The sequence below is a fragment of the Brassica napus genome, chromosome A10, assembly GCF_020379485.1.
Source record: "Brassica napus cultivar Da-Ae chromosome A10, Da-Ae, whole genome shotgun sequence".
Classification (NCBI taxonomy): Eukaryota; Viridiplantae; Streptophyta; class Magnoliopsida; order Brassicales; family Brassicaceae; genus Brassica; species Brassica napus.
Genome location: NC_063443.1, coordinates 539,126 through 562,035, shown reverse-complemented (window position 1 = coordinate 562,035; position 22,910 = coordinate 539,126). Strand labels below are relative to the sequence as shown.

At 32.2% G+C, this 22,910-nt stretch overlaps 3 protein-coding genes and 1 pseudogene across 3 annotated transcripts; all 4 read left to right on the top strand.

Moving 5' to 3' along the window:
• The first annotated feature begins 516 nt into the window (after positions 1–516).
• LOC125575495 (NAC domain-containing protein 5-like) lies at positions 517–1,555 on the top strand. Its single transcript, XM_048743230.1, has 4 exons — positions 517–673; positions 749–1,008; positions 1,098–1,358; positions 1,448–1,555. Exons 1-4 carry the CDS (start codon positions 517–519, stop codon positions 1,553–1,555), a joined length of 786 nt encoding a protein of 261 aa, XP_048599187.1.
• A 6,533-nt stretch (positions 1,556–8,088) lies between these two features.
• LOC111201292 (NAC domain-containing protein 5) lies at positions 8,089–10,383 on the top strand. The gene is made up of 6 exons (XM_022692978.2): positions 8,089–8,360; positions 8,431–8,720; positions 8,835–8,990; positions 9,082–9,321; positions 9,410–9,520; positions 9,636–10,383. The coding sequence occupies exons 1-6, from the start codon at positions 8,207–8,209 to the stop codon at positions 9,837–9,839; spliced, it is 1,155 nt and encodes a 384-aa protein (XP_022548699.2). The 5' UTR covers positions 8,089–8,206; the 3' UTR covers positions 9,840–10,383.
• A 2,860-nt stretch (positions 10,384–13,243) lies between these two features.
• On the top strand, positions 13,244–14,315 carry LOC106369396 (NAC domain-containing protein 5-like). Its single transcript, XM_048743229.1, has 4 exons — positions 13,244–13,400; positions 13,476–13,735; positions 13,825–14,085; positions 14,175–14,315. The coding sequence occupies exons 1-4, from the start codon at positions 13,244–13,246 to the stop codon at positions 14,313–14,315; spliced, it is 819 nt and encodes a 272-aa protein (XP_048599186.1).
• Positions 14,316–16,778: 2,463 nt separating this feature from the next.
• Positions 16,779–20,474, top strand: LOC125579257 (annotated as a pseudogene).
• Positions 20,475–22,910: the final 2,436 nt, after the last annotated feature.

Genomic DNA, 22,910 nt, shown 5'->3' with positions numbered 1-22,910 from the left:
AGGAAAGACGTCGCCTATTTTTCACTTGCAACTGGAAACCTGTTATGAAAAAGGATAGAACCGGATGAAATGTGTTCAAAGAGTCTGACATTGAATTATGTCAAAATCAATGCTACTCATTTAATTTATCACTCAAATATGGCTATTTGGCCAATAAGCCCTATCTATTAAGTTTGTCTTACACGATTTAATTTTATACAGTGTAATTTTAGAATCGCCGCGCAAAATACAGCTCTTTGATATTTAATATTTTTATTTATTATTTTTATTTGGTAGTATAACGGGCCATCCACGCCACCGTTAAAAATTAACGGTAAATGTTAATTTTTTAGGTGTTAAAGAAATAAGCAGAAGAAGAATTTGTTATAAATAACGTTAACTCACTTCTTTCTCTCCTCTCACTTAACTTGCAGAACAGCAACCAACAATGGAGAAAGCTCTCTTCTGATCATCTTTCCTTTTTTTTAATACTTTGTTTTCCTGTTAAGCTAAACTCGTTTGTCCCCTACTCAAAAAATGGAAAATCGAGTGGGTTTCAGATTCATTCCTACGGACCAGGAGATCGTGGACTATTACATCAGGCTCAAAAATCGCGGTGGTTCCGACACTAACCATGTCGATAAAGCCATTAGAGCAGTCGACATCTGTAGCTTCGATCCTTGGGAGTTACCTTGTAAGTCGTCTCAGGATGTTTGATTTCCCTCGAACTGTCATATCCACTAATTTGTTTTTCTTGTGTATCCTGCAGCCAAGTCACGGAGGGAATCGAGAGATCAGGTTTGGTATTTCTTTTGTCGGAAGGACAACAGAGGAGAGAGACAGAGCAGAAAAACCAAGTCTGGTTTCTGGAAGAAAACGGGACCTACAATGGATATCTTCCAAAAGAGAGGAGATCGCGAGAAGATTGGTGAGAAAAGGGTTTTGGTGTTTCACTTGAGCGGTTCAAAATCGAAATCAGATTGGGTTATGCACGAGTACGTGGCTACCTTCTTGCCTCCTACTGATCAGGTTAAGTTTCTTTTTTTTTCAAAACCAGTTTTGGCTTTCTGTTGTGATTGATTTCTGTTTTGGGTCGTATTTAATTTGATTTTGTGCAGATGACGTATACATTGTGTAAATTAAAGTTCAAGGGTGACGCCAGTGATTTACCTTCTTCTTCTGGTGGTGACGGCGGCGGCGGTGATGGTGGTTGCGGCGACGACGGTGGTGGTGGATGCGACGGCGACGGCGGTGGTGGCGACCGTTGTGATGGTGGTGATGGTTGTGGCGGTGGCGACGGCGACGGTGGTGGCGGCGGTGGAGTTGATGAGCATAATCAATATCTCATCACTCATATGAACAACTCTGGTGGATATGAGGTGGGGTCTCTATGTCTTTTATTTCGGGCCAAGTCATAGAGAATAATCTGACAACGAGGAGTTCGTTTGTTTTCATGCCCCCTTTTCAGGGATTACAGGATCCAAGTCAGTTTAATGTTTCAACCGATGATTTCAACTGTTTTCTCAATTACAATGATGATGAGGAGGAGCAGGGGAATACTATGTTTATGCAGTAGGATCGTAACGATTACAGACCAAACTGTCCCTAATTCTACTTTGTGCCAGTACTCAAAAACATTTGGTTGCTTCTAATTTGATATGATTCAAGGTGAGCAAAAGCAGTCTTGATGCCTCCAAGGAGAAGTATGATGATGTACAAGGGACTGAGATGGGAGAGTACCATAAAATGGATCAAGAGGTCATCAACAACAAAAGAGGAAGTTTCTGTTACAGGAAAATACCGAAGCTGCATCAAGAAAACTCTGCTATGTTCTACTATACCCCCCCACCCAATAACCATTTAAAAAATATATTTTCACTATATATAAGAAAAATACAATACATAACTTAATTAAAAACACCAACTTAAATTATGGTTTTTATATTTCATATTAAGTTTATAAATATAATATATGTGATTATTTATATGATGGTACGTATAAAATAACATTAATTATATGATTACTTATATTATGGTAAATATAAAATATGATTAATTATATGATGACGTATAGATGATATATAATAGTGACATGAAAAACAAAACTTATTTGTTTTCAATTTTTTTTTTATCTTTTATATTCATTTTCTCACTTTTTAACTATCTCATTAATTATATTTACTATAATATTTTGCCAGGATTATTTACATATTAACTATAATAATTCGACATATTTGAATGAAACCACTCTGTTTGTGATAAGAATTCAAAATGGTTAACAAATATTTTTTTTTTTTACTTATGTATCGGTTAGACATGGACATTCGGATAACTATTCAGCTACGAGTTATTTCTTTGGGTTATTATGCTTTTTGAGTTTTGAAACTAGACTTCATTTCGGTATTAGAAATTTTCATGTGTGTTTCGAATCGGGTCTAGATGAATTCAGTCTTAATATATACAAACCTACAAATATCCAAAAACTAATGTATTTGACGCCTGTACGGATATTTGTATGAACAGTAAGAATATTAACCGATTCAATTCGGGTATGTTGAATTCAAATTAAACTAAAAATAACCAAATAACCAAAAGTAATCATATTACTCTATTTGATTCAGGTTCGATTATGATGTATAGAAATCTAAAAGTACTTATGCAATTAATTATATTATGACACATAAAATATATAATACTAAACATAAAAATAAAAATAAAATATGGATTTATAAGAAAGTAAAAATTAACACCCGCACGGGTGTGCGGGTCAATCTCTAGTAATTAATTATTGGACTATCAAGGTTAAACGGATCATTCATTATTTTCCACATAGGTCAACAAATGAAAACACAACACAAGCTTAGGAATAAAGGTACTTCCATACTCTCTTGGTAGTACTATTACTGCTACTACTACTGTCACATGATCATTGAAGTAGTTATATGAAAAAATAAACGTAACTATGTGTCATTATTTAATCAAAGTCTAAAATGTCAACTGGAAATCATATTAGTCCTCTTTCCTAGTTAAAAAAAAAAGCAAAGTCTTCTTTTCTTTTAAACTTTTCAAAGTAACAACGTCACAAGGTAAAGAGACTTTTTTTTTTTTTTTGCCAACTGATAATTGTTGGGGCGAGTTATTTTCTTATTCATTTAGTTTGGCAGGATAGATTTTTTTTTTCTGGACAAAAACAGGATAGATTTAATTTAAAGAATTTAGGAGCAGAAAGTCTACCTCAAAATCAAAGAAGGTAGATTTTATATCCAGTTTTTTTATGACCCCCACAAAAGTAAGAAAACAACAAAATACACAAAGGTATACAAAGATTGTCTGACAAGTGAGAAAACACTTCTAGATAATATTTTGTCAACTAAATAAATGATAATTAAAAATCCATAATATTAATTATCAACCTCTATATTTTCTCTTTTATGTAACAATTTTTTTTTGTAATAAATTTTGCAGTGATGAATCGATGGAATCTACTAACCCAAACGGAACAAAATGGACAAAGGACCATATTTAATGACAATTCATAATACTTTTATATACTATTGTCTAGCAAAGATAATGGCATTTCTTCTGGTAGTGAGTTGAGCTTAAGGGTGGGAATGGGAGGTGGGAATAAGACAGTTATCTCATCAGATGGAGCATCCACTTCTAAATCCTCCATTCAAGTAAAAAGTTAACTACTCTTGCGTTTAAGTTTCAAAATAATAATAAAGAAAACTTGATCCACTAGCAGTTCAAATCTACATACAAATATGACAATCCACCTATAACAGAACTTCATCATTTTTGAATTGTATCAAGCAGTCCACTATTATTAACCGTACCAACAAAATAATGTATTGCTAATAGATTCCGTATATTTTGAATATATATTGATTCATTTTTGTATAATTCAAACAGTTTATATATATATATTTAACTAACCTTGTTTATACCATGCTATGTTTCATTCATTTAATCATTTAAATAAATATTTTGAATTCATTAATAAATTTTTGAAATTATGAAATACTAATCTGTTATTTAAATTATTCAGATATTTGTTTATGAAATAAGTAGTAATATAAAATCTTTTTTGTCATCTAATATAAAACTTTTATTTTTCTTTTCTAAAAAACTTTACAATACTTTGGACCATTTTTATTCACATTCACCATTCAAATATTTTTCTAATATTTTAAAATCAATGTGTTAGTTAATATTAAAGCTTAAATTATTATACTACTTTATCAAAAACATAATTATTTTAAGTTATCCAAAGTTAGATATAAATTTCATTTTACAGATTAATGTGTATATATATATATATGTTTTAAATAAATTTGTATTATATTTTGAATAAAAATTGTATAACATTTTTAAAATAAATACTTTGAATTATAAATTAAATAGCAATATAAATTATTTTAAACAATACAGTATTTTAAACCACTTTATATCTATTTTCACCATTTATACATATGTTTTGGATCGCTAGATCCACTTTTGTATCGCTAGATACGTTTGATCCACTCTTGTTCCATTCGGTCAACTGGATCCGCTAGATCCTCTTTTTCCATTTGAAGCCTTAATTATTCTTCGGTCCATCGCCATAGTCAAACTGTGCCTTTGATACACTAAAAGATCTGAGGTAAGTTAAACTTTCAATAGCTGCACTGTTTCTCAAAGCGAAGCCTTTGTTGAGAAGTTAGAGCAGCGTGTGTAGTCTGATACTCACGTGCCCAATCAGGTAACATATTTAGATTTGGTCGGGACTGGAAGTTGGAAAAGTTACAGGGCCCACCGCTGCCTCGCTGTTCCAGTATTCCCTTATTTTCAATGCACGGAAAATATATAAAATAAAGTATTTTTGTCCTATATTATATCAATGAAATACTCTATCCGTTTCAAAAAGATGTATATTCTTAAAAAAGAAAATTATTTCAAAAAATATATTTTTTATATTTTCAATGTAATTTTTGTCAACTAATAATGAAAAATTGTGAAGTTCAAAACCATTAACTGTATTTTCTAAAATTTTATTGGTTTAAAAATATAGAAAATACAAAATTACAAAAAAAAATATATTTATAACTAAGTTTTAATATATTTTATAAAAAAATGTGAAAATTATAAAATATGTATTATTTTGAAACAGAAGGAGTAAAAAGCTTTTTTTTCTTCTCAAAGTTGTACACACCATGTTTTGTCCGTACAAGTGGTCGTTTTACAAACCCTCTTTAAAGTTTGTATAGTTTTTGAGGTATAAGATTTTGAACTTTTGTAATAGCACCACTCTGTTTTTAGAAAAAATAAAGAGTTTGCGTTTTGATTGAATCAACTCTTCAGCGAATTAAAATAGAAGTTTTTTAAAAAAAATTGTAACTTGCTTTCGAAAATTGATTAACATATTTCATAAAGAGAATTTAAACTTCTATTTTAGTTAGAATTGTTGATTTCTGTGTGTTTTTTGTAACTTGCTTTCGAAAATTGATTAATATGTTTCCTAAAGAGCATTATAAATTTCTATTTTTATTAGAATTCTAATTAAAATATAAGTTTATAATGCTCTTTATAAAACACAATAATCAATTTTTAAAAGCAAGATACAGAAAATACACAGAAATCAACAATCACTTTTGTAGAACTAATAAACAACTGCAGGGGAGAGAAGAAGAAGAATGCGTGGGTGAGCACGGTGGCAGAAAACTTGACTTTGCTTGGTTCAGCAGCAAACCTGATAGTGTGTGAGCATGCTCTACGAGCCATGTCTACACTCCCACTTTCACTAAACACTTCAAATTTGGTTTACCTTTAACAATGATCGTTACCGCCATTGGTCTCCTCCTTATCATGTAATCCATAACTCACTATGTAATGCTTTCTTTTCTCTCTCTTTATGATACATCATGGACATGTATTCGTTTTGCAACATGCAATGTTTATGGTTCTTTTATCCACATCTGTAACTCAAAGGAAAGAAACAATGGTTAATTCAATTCCGTGTGATGTATGAATTGTATATGTTTTTTTTTTCAGTTTTCAAGTACTGAACTTGCACTTCTATTTTACCAAAAGAAAAAAAATTCACTTCAAGAAAATTTCATTAAATCATATCAAATTCTCAATTTTTTTAATAATTTTGAATAGTGATTTAACTATATGATTTTTAACACAATAAATATGACTACATCAAAAAAAATAAAGAGGACAAATAAATTTTATTAATCTACTAAATTCAGGTTTCGAGCAATTAGCAATGATATCGAAAGAAAACATTGTTAAGCTAAATATTAATTATAATCATATGATTAATTTTCCTTAAGTGCATCGTTTACGACTACCTCTAAAGGAAAAATAATGATAAATAAATAATTGTTATTAATCTACTAAAATAAGGTTTCAGTAATTAGCTATGGATATTGAATGAAAACATTCTTAAGCTAAATATTAATGTATAATCATATGATTTTTTTTTTAAGTTCATTGTTTACGACTACCTCTAAAGAAAAATAACGAGAAATAAATCAATGTTATTAATATACTAAAATCAGGTTTCAGTAATTAGCTATGGTTATTGAATGAAAACATTGTCAAGCTGAATATTAATGTATAATCATATGATTAATTTTCCTTAAGTACATTGTTTACGACTACTTCTAAAGGAAAAATAGCGAGAAATAAATAAATGTTATTAATCTACTAAAATCAGGTTACAGTAATTAGCTACGGTTATTGAATGAAAACATTGTTAAGCTAATGTCCGTCCGCGGTGACTTAGTGTTCATCCTTTCTATCGGTAATATCTCATTTTCCTACTACAAGATGGAATTTTCAACCGACTGTGGCCTACTGTACTTTCTTTTTTTGTTATTTTGACTGTTATTATTAATCTACTATTTCACTACTTATGTTGATATATGTGCAAACAGCGCGGACGGACGTTGACATCTACGGGCTTACGTGTCTCCAACTGTTTTTTATTTTTCTTGTATAATCTATGTAAATTTTATTGAAATATTTTATTTTAGTGAATAAATAAGAAAAATGCCCCTAATTTTAGAAATGCTAGGTAAACAAAGATATGTGAATAGGTTTATTTAAGTAACACGCATTGTTTACGGTAGTAATGAAATTGTGATAATGAAATGAAAATTATCCTCATTTAAGTGACTCATCTCTAGCTCTGCAGATGTGTGTGTATGCTTATTTGTTTGTTTCTTTGTAATTTAATATTCAAGTATATTGCGTATGCCAATTCCTTTTTCCTTTATATTATCTATGTTCCATTTGATTATTAGTGGTTGTAAAGCGAAGTTGTAGTGTTGACATCATCAAGCCAAGCCTGTATATCCAGAAAACAAATAAAATAAAAATAATGATCAGAGAGACTTTCTGGTTCTTTTAATCTACGCGCCTTCGACGAAGCTTCTTGTCTTGCAAATACGGACGTGCTGTACTTGTTGTTATCACCGCTTCTATATTTATTTTTACTTCGTCTCGTCATTGATACTATTAGATAATGGACCCGTCGACGTTAGCTTTAAACATGCGGAAAAATAATATATTTGCATTTTACGTGTTGAGGGTAAACTATTTTTTTTTGCTAAACTGTAAATATCATATTAATGATTTTAAGAACTTACAAAAGAAGTCTTTGATCTATTACACCCCGGCAAAAATAAAAATAAAAAGGTGGAACAAGTACACTTAAGAACACCTAAATCAACCAATTTGACAAAAGATTGCTGAATTGTTTCTTATTAGTATGTCTTCTAACTTTGTCAGATGACGAGTGCGCCAGAATTATTATTATATATCAAAAATACTATAGGTTTTTCTCGAAATGATAGATATGGTTGTAAATTATATTTTCCACTCTTTTTAATTTTTGTTTTTTTGTCAACCCCTCTTTTTAAATTAAAACTAGAAACTAAAAAGACATAGGCGCTGCCACAAGTTACCATTCCACGTATGTCCCACGAAAGAGTACACGTCGGCACAGTTTTTTAATAATTATTTTAAAATTTGAGAAAAGCAGCGAGATATAGGGGGACCATATATTTTATATAAATATGTGCAGCAACCCCCAAGGCCCAAACCTTCTTTCTCATATGATTAATTTGACAACAACAATGGAGAAAGCAGCTCTATGCTGCATATTCTGATTGTATTTTGATTTTTTTTTTCCGCTCGTTTGAGGTTGACACAAAAAGTCTATCGTCAGCGTCGCAAAATGGTGGATCCGGTGGGTTACAGATTCCATCCGACGGACGAGGAGATAGTGGGAGATTACGTGAGGCCGAAGAACATCGAGAGCAACACGAGTCATGTAGATGAAGTCATGAACACAGTCGATATATATGAATTCGACCCTTGGGAGTTACTTTGTAAGTGTCTAACTAATTTCTGATCGAGTAATTTTCTCTCCGTCTTGTTCTTATATTGGTTGTTTATCAGGCAAGTCGAGGATCAACTCGACAGATGAGGTTTGGTACTTCTTCGGTTGTAAGAAGGACCAACAGAACAGAGGAGAGAGACAGAGCAGGAGAACCAAGTCTGGTTTCTGGAAGAAAACCGGAGTTACAATGGATATCATGCGAAAGAGAGGTAATCGCGAGAAGATTGGTGAGAAAAGGGTTTTCGTGTTTCAGTACAGTAAGATTCTTGGTGGGCCGTCGAAACCCAAATCCGATTGGGTCATGCATGAATATGTCGCTACGTTCTTGTCTCCTAACTTTCCTAATCAGGTATATATATATAAATAGTAACATGTGGTTGTAATTAGTGTCTATTCTCTGTTGACTGGGATACGATTGTGATTTGATTGATTTCTGTTCACTGGTCGTTATTGATTTGTACAGACGATGACATATACAGTATGTAAAGTAATGTTTAAGGGTGACGAGAGAGTTTTATCTTCTTCTTCTTCTGCTGTCGCTGGTGAAATTGAGCACGGTCTCTCTTTGATCCCTCTTGTCGACACTTATTCGGCAGGACTGAGTATTGAGACAGAGGTGGTAGGTTACTTCACAACCATCTCCTTTTTTAAAGACAACCCTCCTTCTTTTGTCTTCTTCCCTTTCTCATGAGTCGTCGTTTGAACTACAGGATCCACGTCAGTTTACTGGCTTTCTTCATTTGGAGGAAGAAAGTCAGTTCGAGGATGAAATGTTCAGGGTTTTCAACAATTTGCCAACTGATGATTGGAACAGTTTGTTCAATAATGATGAGGAACAGGGGAATACTATGTTTATGCAGGAGGATCGCAACGATTACAGACCTAAAAAGTCACTCACTGGTGTCTTCGTTAGCGATGATGATAGTGATTCTGATTCCATAACAACAACAGTAAGAAATCATTTTTACTGTTACCATTTGATTATCCTCTGTTTTCAGGTTCCACCTCACAAAGCTAAACTTTTGTTCCATATGACAGTGTTCACTTAAAAGTTCGAGCACTTGTGTTACTTTTGGTAGCTCTAATCCACCCATATACCTGCCAGACTCCCCTTGCTTAACAATCGAGTCAGTGTCGTTAACTCAAGAGGTAAGCTTTTATTATTTCTCTTTTTCTTATACAAACAAATCCCTAACACTACTCATGCTACTACTTTGCCATTACTCACAACATGCATGTTGGCTTCTTTGATATGTGATTCAAGGTGAGCAAAGCTCTGGGAGCCAATAGTGCTATATCTGAGAAGAAGATGAGTCCTTGTGATGATGATGCACAAGTAAATGAGATCGGAGGTGATCAAATGGGTCAAGAGATGGTGATCAAGAACAAAAGAGCTGGTTTCATTTACAGGATGATACAAAAATTCACCAAGAAAATCAAGCTATGTTCTTGTGTCTCGAGAACATGATGCTGATAGGTCCCAGTTATAGGATCTTCTGTTGTTGATCTTGAAACATGTGATTTGATACCAATTAAGGTCACTCTTCAAATCAAAGAGAATTTGCCAAGAACAAACTAAGATATTGTTCCAGCAAAATTGTATCATTTTTTTTTTGAAAAAAGGCTTAGCAAAATTGTATCATCCAACCACAGAATATCAAACTTGTCCAATCCTCTTTAACGTTGCAATTAACGTCTGCTCCTCCGGTCCTCCTAAACCCTACAGAGAAGAAAATTACAGGTTTCAACAAAAAGGAAACAAGACTAACATCAAATCAGAGTGCTTAATTTACTAATTTCAAAAATCCCTTTACGTCCACATCATATGTTTGGTTGTCGTGTTGATGTTAAGTCCAAATCCCATATTAGACTACTGGTAGCTTTTTATTTTGCTTCTTCTATATAATAGCATATGTATACAAATACTTGAACAATAATTTCTCATAATAACAATAAATACTCTAGAAATCCAACTGATTAATCTATAATAATTTTACAGAATTGTTTGTTGATTGTTTGCCATGCAGCCCTTTTATCTTAAATAACAAACGAAAAAACTAAAATTAAATTTTGTGGATAACAGTATCTACTTCACTCTACTTTATGTATATACTGTTCTGTCATGCAATATATACTGATAAAGTACTTGTATGCATGCAGCTATCTACTATCCAAATGTGAGTGTAATAGAAATATATAAATGTATATATTCTTTTCCGTATATTTTTTTGTTTTACATTGTTTTTTATAAATTTAGTTTTTCATATGTGTTTTTCTTTGTAATCATGTGTGTTTTCTTTGTTATCATATTTGTGTAAAATATATTTAAAAATGGTTAGTAAGAAGTTTTGATAATTGTATTGAATTTGTGATGTTGATACATTTGTGCCATAGCCATTTTATACATTAATTTTGTATTTTATTCCTAAACAGTTATATTTTAAAAATAACAGAGTATAGTTACAGTTTTGTTTATTAATCAAATAGTAATTAAATTGATAAAACAATATGTTTCGCATTAAATTGATAAAAAATGTAAAACAAAAAAATAGATCATCTATTGATCATCAGAACATGTGGGTCCCGTCCTTTGGTATCAAGTTATATATATGATGTAGTTTGACGTTTCCTAAAAGGTGGTTATTTAGCAGTTACCAAATAATTGTTTCTCTAAACATACGTATTAATATTTATAAGGTGGTTATAGTTATTTAGATGTAGTTATATTTAAAGTTGGACATAACCTTTATCAACTGGTCATGTTCCTAATTTAATAGTATAGATTGTATTTATGATTAAAGAAAGAGGAAATTGTTGGATGTAAAAAGGTTTTATCATTTCACTTTAATTGCTTCCACTAGCTTTGTCTTATAAACAAAAGTCATGGTCCACCTCTTTTTGACTCTTCTTCATCAATGTGAGTCATAATTCCTCATCTCTAAAAGATTTATATGTCTGTAAAACTTTGATACATAATAATATACTTTGTCAATGTCATAGAGTCTCTTTTAGTGTCCATCATATAGATGCAAATATGAAACATGCAACCTTGATGTTTAAGTTCAAACACCTTTTGATAAAAATTATTGCTAACTCTTACTCCTTTCCATTTGAGGCTTAATGGAATGAGCTGCAATAAACTAATAAATCTCTTTTTTCTTTCCAGTAGTCATACATGCGTGACTTTTGATTATAATACTGAAAACTGTGTGAAATATTATCTCTCACTCTAAGTTTATACATAGGTGGGCATATGCTTTTTATTCTTCACATTACATGCTTGCATATATGATTAAATATGAATTTGCGTCAATTTATTGTGTATTGGTTTAGAAAAGTAAAAGAAAACTTAGTATTGGCATCTAAATCCATATGAGGATAGACTGGCGTCGGTAATCTCCTATATATTAATTGAAGATTTTTTAAATAGTTATAACCTGAATTTTGTAAAAAAATTTAAAAAGGTCATATCCTATGTGGCAGTTGTATATGCCTTCTAAATCATATTTCAAAAAATTCTAGAGCACCTTATATAAACTATAGTTTAAAAATATAATATTGGTACATTATATAACTCAAACTATAAGAAGCATGTATTCTTTTCTTAAATAAAAACTACGAAATTACCTAATACGATTAACATATATATGACAATTAATGAATATGAATAATAAAGATTTGATAACACTTTTTGCATTCTTCTTTATTTTTGTTTAATTTTATATTATTAAAAAATTTAAACAATCACATTAACCATATAATAAAAAATTAGATTTTTTCTTATATGTTATATTTTAATTTTTTAAATGACTTTAAATTAAAAAAAAACGAGGAAACCTTTTATGTTATATTTTAAAAAAAATTAAACGACTTTAAATTACAAAAATGAGGAAACTTCATATGTTATATTTTTCTAATATGTTAGATTTTTTCTCATATGTTATATTTTAAATTTTTAAAACGACTTTAAACTATAAAAAAATATAAATTTTCCTTAACCATACGATTAAAATCATTAAATGACATCTATCAATTCGATGGTTGAATCTGGAACATTTCAAAACCATATGGAAGATAAAAGTCAAAATAATTCAACTGTGGAAACAATAGTGTTCATTTTTTTCAAAAATGTGTTCGGTGGAAAAAAATAAAGTTTTTGTGTCATAATTTGTTTAATGTCCAATCCGATCAACCCATAATATATTAATTATAGTTTAGTTCCACAATTTGATAAAAAATGGTCCGATCCATTGGAAATAAATTATATAATAACAACGAAAAAACATTGTATATGTATAAATAAAATGATCAAATATAAAAAAAATTATCGATAATATATACAAATAAATTCACCATGCACAACGCGCAAATCTTATCCCAGCAGGTTTTTAAAAGCTCATAACCAGAACGAAATCTTAGGACAATCTTGTCACACGACACGAGATAACTGAACTCACCTTGTAGGAAACCGAAAGTACAAACACAGCCTGAAAAAGGAGAACAAAAGAACCTAAGCGTATCTATTAAGTTTATCTTACACGATTTAATTTTATACAGTGTAATTTTAGAATCGCCGCGCAAAATACAGCTCTTTGATATTTAATATTTTTATTTATTATTTTTATTTGGTAGTATAACGGGCCATCCACGCCACCGTTAAAAATTAACGGTAAATGTTAATTTTTTAGGTGTTAAAGAAATAAGCAGAAGAAGAATTTGTTATAAATAACGTTAACTCACTTCTTTCTCTCCTCTCACTTAACTTGCAGAACAGCAACCAACAATGGAGAAAGCTCTCTTCTGATCATCTTTCCTTTTTTTTAATACTTTGTTTTCCTGTTAAGCTAAACTCGTTTGTCCCCTACTCAAAAAATGGAAAATCGAGTGGGTTTCAGATTCATTCCTACGGACCAGGAGATCGTGGACTATTACATCAGGCTCAAAAATCGCGGTGGTTCCGACACTAACCATGTCGATAAAGCCATTAGAGCAGTCGACATCTGTAGCTTCGATCCTTGGGAGTTACCTTGTAAGTCGTCTCAGGATGTTTGATTTCCCTCGAACTGTCATATCCACTAATTTGTTTTTCTTGTGTATCCTGCAGCCAAGTCACGGAGGGAATCGAGAGATCAGGTTTGGTATTTCTTTTGTCGGAAGGACAACAGAGGAGAGAGACAGAGCAGAAAAACCAAGTCTGGTTTCTGGAAGAAAACGGGACCTACAATGGATATCTTCCAAAAGAGAGGAGATCGCGAGAAGATTGGTGAGAAAAGGGTTTTGGTGTTTCACTTGAGCGGTTCAAAATCGAAATCAGATTGGGTTATGCACGAGTACGTGGCTACCTTCTTGCCTCCTACTGATCAGGTTAAGTTTCTTTTTTTTTCAAAACCAGTTTTGGCTTTCTGTTGTGATTGATTTCTGTTTTGGGTCGTATTTAATTTGATTTTGTGCAGATGACGTATACATTGTGTAAATTAAAGTTCAAGGGTGACGCCAGTGATTTACCTTCTTCTTCTGGTGGTGACGGCGGCGGCGGTGATGGTGGTTGCGGCGACGACGGTGGTGGTGGATGCGACGGCGACGGCGGTGGTGGCGACCGTTGTGATGGTGGTGATGGTTGTGGCGGTGGCGACGGCGACGGTGGTGGCGGCGGTGGAGTTGATGAGCATAATCAATATCTCATCACTCATATGAACAACTCTGGTGGATATGAGGTGGGGTCTCTATGTCTTTTATTTCGGGCCAAGTCATAGAGAATAATCTGACAACGAGGAGTTCGTTTGTTTTCATGCCCCCTTTTCAGGGATTACAGGATCCAAGTCAGTTTAATGTTTCAACCGATGATTTCAACTGTTTTCTCAATTACAATGATGATGAGGAGGAGCAGGGGAATACTATGTTTATGCAGTACGATCGTAACGATTACAGACCAAACTGTCCCTAATTCTACTTTGTGCCAGTACTCAAAAAACATTTGGTTGCTTCTAATTTGATATGATTCAAGGTGAGCAAAAGCAGTCTTGATGCCTCCAAGGAGAAGTATGATGATGTACAAGGGACTGAGATGGGAGAGTACTATAAAATGGATCAAGAGGTCATCAACAGCAAAATAGGAAGTTTCTTTACAGGAAATCCGAAGCTGCATCAAGAAAATTAAACTCTGCTATGTTCTTCTATCCCCCCAAGAACATGATAATTAGTGAGATCAATAAGTACTTTTAGTATTTTCCAAATTTTCAAAAGTTCTATGTTATGTCTTATCTTGTTTTGTGACTTTTCCATATTGTATGTTCTGATGTGTATAATAAAGGCGAACTTGTGATAAGAAGTGGTATGAAAAGACAAACTTGTCAAATTCTCTGGGAAATACGTAGCATCAACCTGTACTCAAACGATCCTACCTAACTCCTACAACATACATCAGATTCGTCTAGTAAACGAATATTAATGTCGAATCAAAATGTTTATAGTATTAAGTAATGTATAAAGTCTCTTTTATACGACGTGCATGTTGTCATGCCGATGCTTATCGTTATTTTTACCTACGATTTCTACGAAATTTCTTGTTGTTTTATTTATGTCAAAGAAATTTTTTATTGATCATATCCATCTTTATGTTTTGCCATAATTAATTAATGGACTATCAAGGTTAAACGGACCATTCATCATTTTCCAAATAGGTCAACAAATGAGAACACAAGCTCAAGAATAGAGATATTTCCATACTCTCTTGGTAGTACTATTACTACTACTACTACTGTCACATGATAATTTCATTAAATATGAAAAAATAAACGTCACCATGTGTCATTAGTTGATCAAAATCTAAAATGTCAACTTTGCAATCCTATTTGCCTTATTTTCTAATTAAAAGCAACGTAATCTTCTTTTCTTTTTAACTTTTCAAAGTAACAACGTCACAAGGTAAAGAGATTTTGGGTATTTTCTTGTTCATCTAGTTTGGCAGGATATATATTTTTTTAAGAATTTAGGAACAGAAAGCCTACCTCAAAATCAAAGGAAGGTAGATTTTATAGCCAGTTTTTATGACCCCCACGAAAGTAATAAAACAACAAAATGCACAGATATATAAAGATTGTCTAACAAGTGAAAAACACTTCTAGATATTTAATGAAAGCCACTTTTAAAAGTTTTAACCCCAAAATTTTAATATATTTTGTCAACTAAATAAAATGATAGTTAAAAATCCATAATCTTAATTCTCTACCTCTATTATGTTTACTCTTTTTCTGTAACAATATTTTTTTGTTAATAAATTTTGCTGTGATAGACTCGATGGAATCTAGTAAACCTGAATGGAAGAAAATGGACATAAAATACCATAATGACAAATCATAATATGTTTATATGTTGTCTACAGATTTGAGCTTATAGTGATTGAGCTAATGAGTTGAGCTTAATCACTCTTCGAGCCGTCGCCATTAGTCAAACTGAGCCTTCGAGTACGCTACAAGATCTGAGGTGGGTTATTGATCTCCAACTCTCTTGTTTTACACAAATTTAGGATTATGGTTCAAAGAAAAATAAATAGAGATTGGTTGCTTTTTAAGCCCCTTAATTTTCTTACAGGCTCACCATGGCAAACCAAATTTAATTATCCGAATGTGAATCAGGATCACTAAATCTTGTGGAGTTTCATTTTTAAATGCACAGTTTCTCAGTTTACACTATCCGACGGTTGCTAATTTGTAAAATTGCAACCTACCAGTTTTATATATTACTATAATTTATTTCTGGGAAGTCGTGAAATTAAATCCTATAAAGCTATAACGCCAAAAAGGAAGGGTACAGTACAAATAATATCATAGAGAGACAGACAAAAGATATTCCAAACTGATTGACCCTTTTTGGTTTGAACTGAAGCCTTTGTTGAGAAGTTACCGGCGCGTGTAGTGTCTGAGACTTAGCGTGACCCAATCAGGTAACATATTTAGATTTGGTCGGTACTGGGAGTTGGAAACGTTACAGGGTCCACCACTGCCTCGCTGTTCCAGTTTTCTCTTATTTCCGAATACACGGAAAACTATGTAACCTTTTTGTAACATAACTAATTTATACTGTTGTTCAAAAAAAAAAACTAATTTATACTCTCTACCTCTCTACACAAATACACCATGTTTTCGCCATTTTTAATTCTCGATTTAGTTTTAAAGACAAATATATTAATTATATCCTTAAACATCAATCTTTTGTAATTTGTATACAAGATAAAAAGGCAGAACATTATACATTTATATATGGAGGAATACTTATTTAAATAATTGATATTAAAAGTTTTTTACACATACTAACAGGATCCGGTGTTTCTTAACTTTTACTTATCAGCCATTCCCTAGGGTTACTAAAGATCCATGCTTTTTGATCATTAATCCATGAAAGTCGGAAAATGGCAATGGCACCAGTAACTAAGCTTGTTCTAGCCTTTGCCATCTTATGGGTATTGGCAGTTTTCCTTTCTGTACCATTTCTACCAATTGGTCGAACCACCGATTCTCTCTCGGTGTCATGCTTAAGGTTATCTTCCAAGTCATAACCCCTGAACAAGCTTACTCTAAAAGAAGAAGATGTGGGTTCTTAAGCTATTGTTGAAGAAGATGTCACGTCTCATCGGTTCTTCTCCAGCTACGTTACCGCATATGATACCCCCGATCGTAGATGACCGGAAATGACACGGTCGATGTTCCTTGATGGTCGATCCGAGGTTCTCAGAATACTTCCGATCACCTTAGACTAACAACCAAAGAACACCAACGCTCCTATCAGATATCACTCTGAGCTTTTCAACCCGAAAAAGCAATACCCGATAGTTAGTTCGTCCGGACAAGGACTAATATCATATGGAAACCGTACTTTAAAAATATTCTTTATATATCATTTAAAAGCATCTTTCAAAATTTGTTATAAATTAACCTCGAGGTTTTCGGTTTACAAATCTTATACATAAGATATATCAAAATGACTTTGCAAGGATAATAAAACTACCGCTGGCTAATGATGTTCCTTCCCGTCCTAGAGTAAGGTCTCCCGTCTACTAGTTACCTGCATCACAAATGAGTCATGAGTAACTAGTTTACTCAGTGAGCCTAGTCCCGCACCCCAACGTATATTAGTAATATCTCGAGCAATTAACTCCATTTGTATGCAGTGGAAATATATTCCATAACTAATAAGAATGCATATATAAGGCCTATCATTCCATCGATGTGAATCTTATCTTAAACATCATCTCCACGACATACGCCATACACTCATACTTATAATATATATATATATATATATATATATAGACTAAACCCGAAAAACTAACAAGGCTAACCAAGCCGAGCGGGGAAATAAATATAACCATCATCTCCATTAGATATTCCAAGATCGAACATCTAACACTGCATGCAGTTACACGGTCTCCAGGGTGCGACCCCATCATCGTGTCTTCGTGATCTTGTTCCCTATCGCATGAACAATTCACGGTAATGCGGAAACTTTCGGGAGAGTGAGTATGCAATAAGACTTCACATGATTTATACTCATATATTTAATACTATACATATGTATTAGTACTTGAGAACAAGTACTTAGGTTTAGAATAAACCTCTATGATCATTCATAAATATTTATTAACTATTTACACTAACTAAACACCTCACTAATTCAATATTGATCAAGAGATAAAGCCTATCAATCATCTACAATCAGTATTGATCAACCATCTATCTAGACTCACGTTCTAGTCCTTAAGATTGGCTAAGGTAGACTAGACACGAGCTCAAGCTAATCACACTCCACTTCCGGTACACTTGAGATTCAGAACGATCACAATTATCTGACTGTCCGACCACTCTCCTAGATATCTAAATTCAAACCAAGTGACTGAGCGGCTACAAGGAGTGACTGGACCGATCTAGCAAAACTCCACAACCAACTGATCAAAACAGAACACCAGTACTAGGTTTAGTCACTCGGTTCAGTTCATTAGCTTACACTTGTGCTAGGTGGTTCTAAGAAAATGATCAGTCCATGATCAAGTTCTTGCCTAGACAGAAAACAGTTCTACTTGATGAACCAGTCTTATCCTTCAACTTTACTTGACCACTGACCTGAAACAGAGCAGTTCATAGCATGATCTTCAATCCAACAGTTCGGTTCTGAAGAAGATATTTAAATAAGTTCCTACCGGCTCGGTTTACAACAAGGTTAATCAGTTCAGCTCAGGTGTAGTCCAGACCATGACCAGTTTAGTTCAGATTAAATCCCATCAGTTCATAATAGATAAGATAATTCTATTCTAGCAAACTGATTTATTTATTAATCCGAAATAATTAAATCTGAACCGAAGAAATTCTTAGACAATTGATCAATGACAACAACTTAACTAAACAACATCTGATGTTGATCAAGAGATGACTGAGACAAGAGACTGAAGCTTACAACAACAACTGGTGGCCAGATGAACTCAGATGATTCTCTTCTTCAAGCTTAGCTCACAGCTGGACTGTTTTCAAAGAGACATCAAGCTTCAGTTCAGATCAGAAATAGAACAAGACCTAGGTTTTCTTCTGAATATCTCACCTTTTTATCTTCCACACATCATCAGACTGAACTAAGGTGATGAAGAAAAATCATCCAAGAAGTTTTCTGAATTTTCTCTGATTTTTCTCAGATTTTTCTTTCAATCTTTCTCACTGATTTTCTCTGAATATTTTCTATGCTTTCTTGTTGTTATGGACGACCAAGCAGGTGGGGAAAGGGTTAAAATAGGTTCTGACCTTACTTCACCTGAGGGTTTCACTCAGGACAAAGCTAAGTTGTGCAAGGACAGGTGGTGACCAGCTTCATCACTCTAAGCAGCCAAGCAGCTCTCCTTTCCTTCACATTATGAAAGCTGCAAGCAGCTGGTGACAATCATGTGACTGAATTAATTAGAAAGCACAACAAGAAGCTTGTGACTTGCATGTGCCCATTACTACATAAGCAAGCAAGCAGGAAGGTGCATGACATGTGACTTGATAAGTAAACAAGCATGCTGGCTTAGGAGGTTATGGCATTAGACGGGTCAAGATTATTAAGGAAGCTGGTTGATAATTCTGAATAATATTTCGACCAAATATTCCTTGTCCTTTGGCTCTTGGAAAATCTCGTTCAGCTTAATAAAAATTCGATCAAAATATATATAAGACTCGATCAAACTATCAAGAGAATATCTTTCGACTACAAGACAGTCCCGTCGAGACATTAATTTATCGGGTTGATTTTTATTTAAATTCTGATCGATCAATCTTCAAATTGATTTTAAAGAATTTTCTTGACCAAATTTGTATCTGCTCGTGAGGGTTATTACACTGCATCTCAGCTCTTTTGGATCAGAAGAATCTAACATGAGAATGGATCCTGAGACACTCAGAAACAGAGCTGTTTCACCTGATGAGAATGAAATCACACACCGTGATTCAAATGCGTCAAGGGAACAGACCGACGCAGAGAAGCAAAGAGAAAGCAACATTGTGTTGCGAACCAAGAAGTGGAGAAGAGATTTGTGGAAAGCAAGTGTTTATTTAATCACACTAGGGATGCTAATATCTCTGCTAATGGGTTTAAACATGTCTTGGATTCAACAAACCTGCTATCCCTGCGGTTCTATGAGATCTAATAGAACCATATGCGAAAATCGACCAAGCCAAAGGAAGCCAAAGGAACCGCGGTTCTGGCACTTGTGATTCTTGTCCTCTCCAATGTAGCCTCCAATGTACCAACCGGTGTGTCATTATTTCAGTATAGAGAAAACATGTTGTGGCCTATGGGTTTACTCCATAACTAGAAATTCATTTTAAATTTTACCTATGTGCACTGCTTCTGTTGGGAGCTAGAGTGGCGGCATCGGCGGCTGCATGGGAAGAGGAGAAGGCGTGGGTGAGCATGGTGGCTAGAAACTTAACGTTGCTTGGTTCAGAAGCAAACTTGATAGTTTGTGAGCAAGCTCGTAGAGCAGTGAGCCATCCCTGGCTACACTTTCACATTCACTAAACACTTCAAATTTGGTTTACCTTCAACACTGCCATTGGTCTCCTCCTTATCAAGTAATCCATAACTCACTCTGTATATGCTTTCCTTTATTCTCTTTGTGATGGAATTTTATTCATTTCACCAATCAATGTTTATGTCTCTTTTTACATACTTCTATAATCTAGTATTCACAGTATCCACTATCTTAGAGAAAAGAAAAAATAATTAAAATTATGAATGAACTGCATAACATTTTATCAGGTTTTCAAGTTCCAAAGATGCGCTTCTAGCAAATTTACCTTTCTAAGAAGTCATATAATTACATAATATTAACATAATAAATGCCAATATCTCTAAAAAAGAGAATAAATAAATCTATACTATACTAAAAGGGGGATATAAGCCATGGAGAGGGTGTCCACATAGGATAGAAAAATCAACCAATCAGAGAATCCAAAATTGCCATGTCATCTCATTTATTTTTCGTAAAAAATAAAAAAACAATGCAAAGGTGAGAATCGAACCCGGGTTAGTATGATATATATATATGACATTTACCACTAAGCCATTGAAACTTTCTTGGACACATATACAAGAACCACTAAGTATATAATCACAAATTCTTATGTACATTTACAATAATATGAATTCAACTTTCAAGACTCCGATACTTTGTTTTGTAAAAAAAAAATAAGTAAGTGACTAAGCTAATATATTCTTAGAAAGTGTGAGAACGTTGACAAATATGAAAAAACATAGATTTTTGTTTTCGTGACAAAGTTAAGAATTTTGTAAAAGTAAGTTTAACATATAAATTTTCGTGACAAATATGAAAAAGCATAGATTTTTGTAAAATTTTGACAAAACAACTCATAACATACTTCTTTAATGTCTTAATAAAATATTATTTAAGGGTGCAATAATTAAATATATTAATTCAATAAATTTTGTAATTTATAGACAAAACAATAACACAACAAATTTTGAAACATTTGTTTAACCTATCGATTTTTTTCATGAGAATCCAACTAAACAAGATAAAAAAATAATTAGATTTACAAATATTTAATTACCATTTTATTCAATTTTGATTAATTTCAAATTGTCATAATGTATCTTTTTGAAGTTACAAATATGAATCTATACTATACTAAAAGGGGGATATAAGCCATGGAGAGGGTGTCCACATAGGATAGAAAAATCAACCAATCAGAGAATCCAAAATTGCCATGTCATCTCATTTATTTTTCGTAAAAAATAAAAAAACAATGCAAAGGTGAGAATCGAACCCGGGTTAGTATGATATATATATAGGACATTTACCACTAAGCCATTGAAACTTTCTTGGACACATATACAAGAACCACTAAGTATATAATCACAAACTCTTATGTACATTTACAATAATATGAATTCAACTTTCAAAACTCCGATACTTTGTTTTGTAAAAAAAAAATAAGTAAGTGACTAAGCTAATATATTCTTAGAAAGTGTGAGAACGTTGACAAATATGAAAAAACATAGATTTTTGTTTTCGTGACAAAGTTAAGAATTTTGTAAAAGTAAGTTTAACATATAAATTTTCGTGACAAATATGAAAAAGCATAGATTTTTGTAAAATTTTGACAAAACAACTCATAACATACTTCTTTAATGTCTTAATAAAATATTATTTAAGGGTGCAATAATTAAATATATTAATTCAATAAATTTTGTAATTTATAGACAAAACAATAACACAACAAATTTTGAAACATTTGTTTAACCTATCGATTTTTTTTCATGAGAATCCAACTAAACAAGATAAAAAAATAATTAGATTTACAAATATTTAATTACCATTTTATTCAATTTTGATTAATTTCAAATTGTCATAATGTATCTTTTTGAAGTTACAAATATGAAAAAGCATAGATTTTTGTACAATTTGACAAAACAACTCAAAACATATTTTTCTAATGTCTTAATAAAATATTATTTAAGGATGCAATAATTAAATATATTAATTCAATAAATTTTATAATTTATAGACAAAACATTACCACAACAAATTTTCAAACATTTGTTTAATCAATCGATTTTTTTTTCATGAGAATCCAACTAAACAATTAGATTTACAAATATTTAATTACCATTTTATTCAATTTTGATTCATTTTAAATTGTAATAATGTATCTTTTTGAAGTTACAAAAAAATAATGTTCTTTCTTTATTACACTAGCATTATATATAGATTCTATATACACAAAATAAATATAATATAACAACATAAGCTTGCTTTCCCCGATTCATATGAAAACTTTTTAAGTTATCCACCAAAGCAAATTAATTAAATCAATGAAATTGTTAAAATACAGCAAATTAATATATAATTTTATTTTAAATTAAATTATTTAAAAAATGTATTTTCGTTAAAACAAAATAATAAATAAGTAAAACTGATTTGATGGTAATTTTTATGATATATATATATATATATCAATTCTGTGAAAGAAATAGAAGCTTAATATGAAAAAAAATC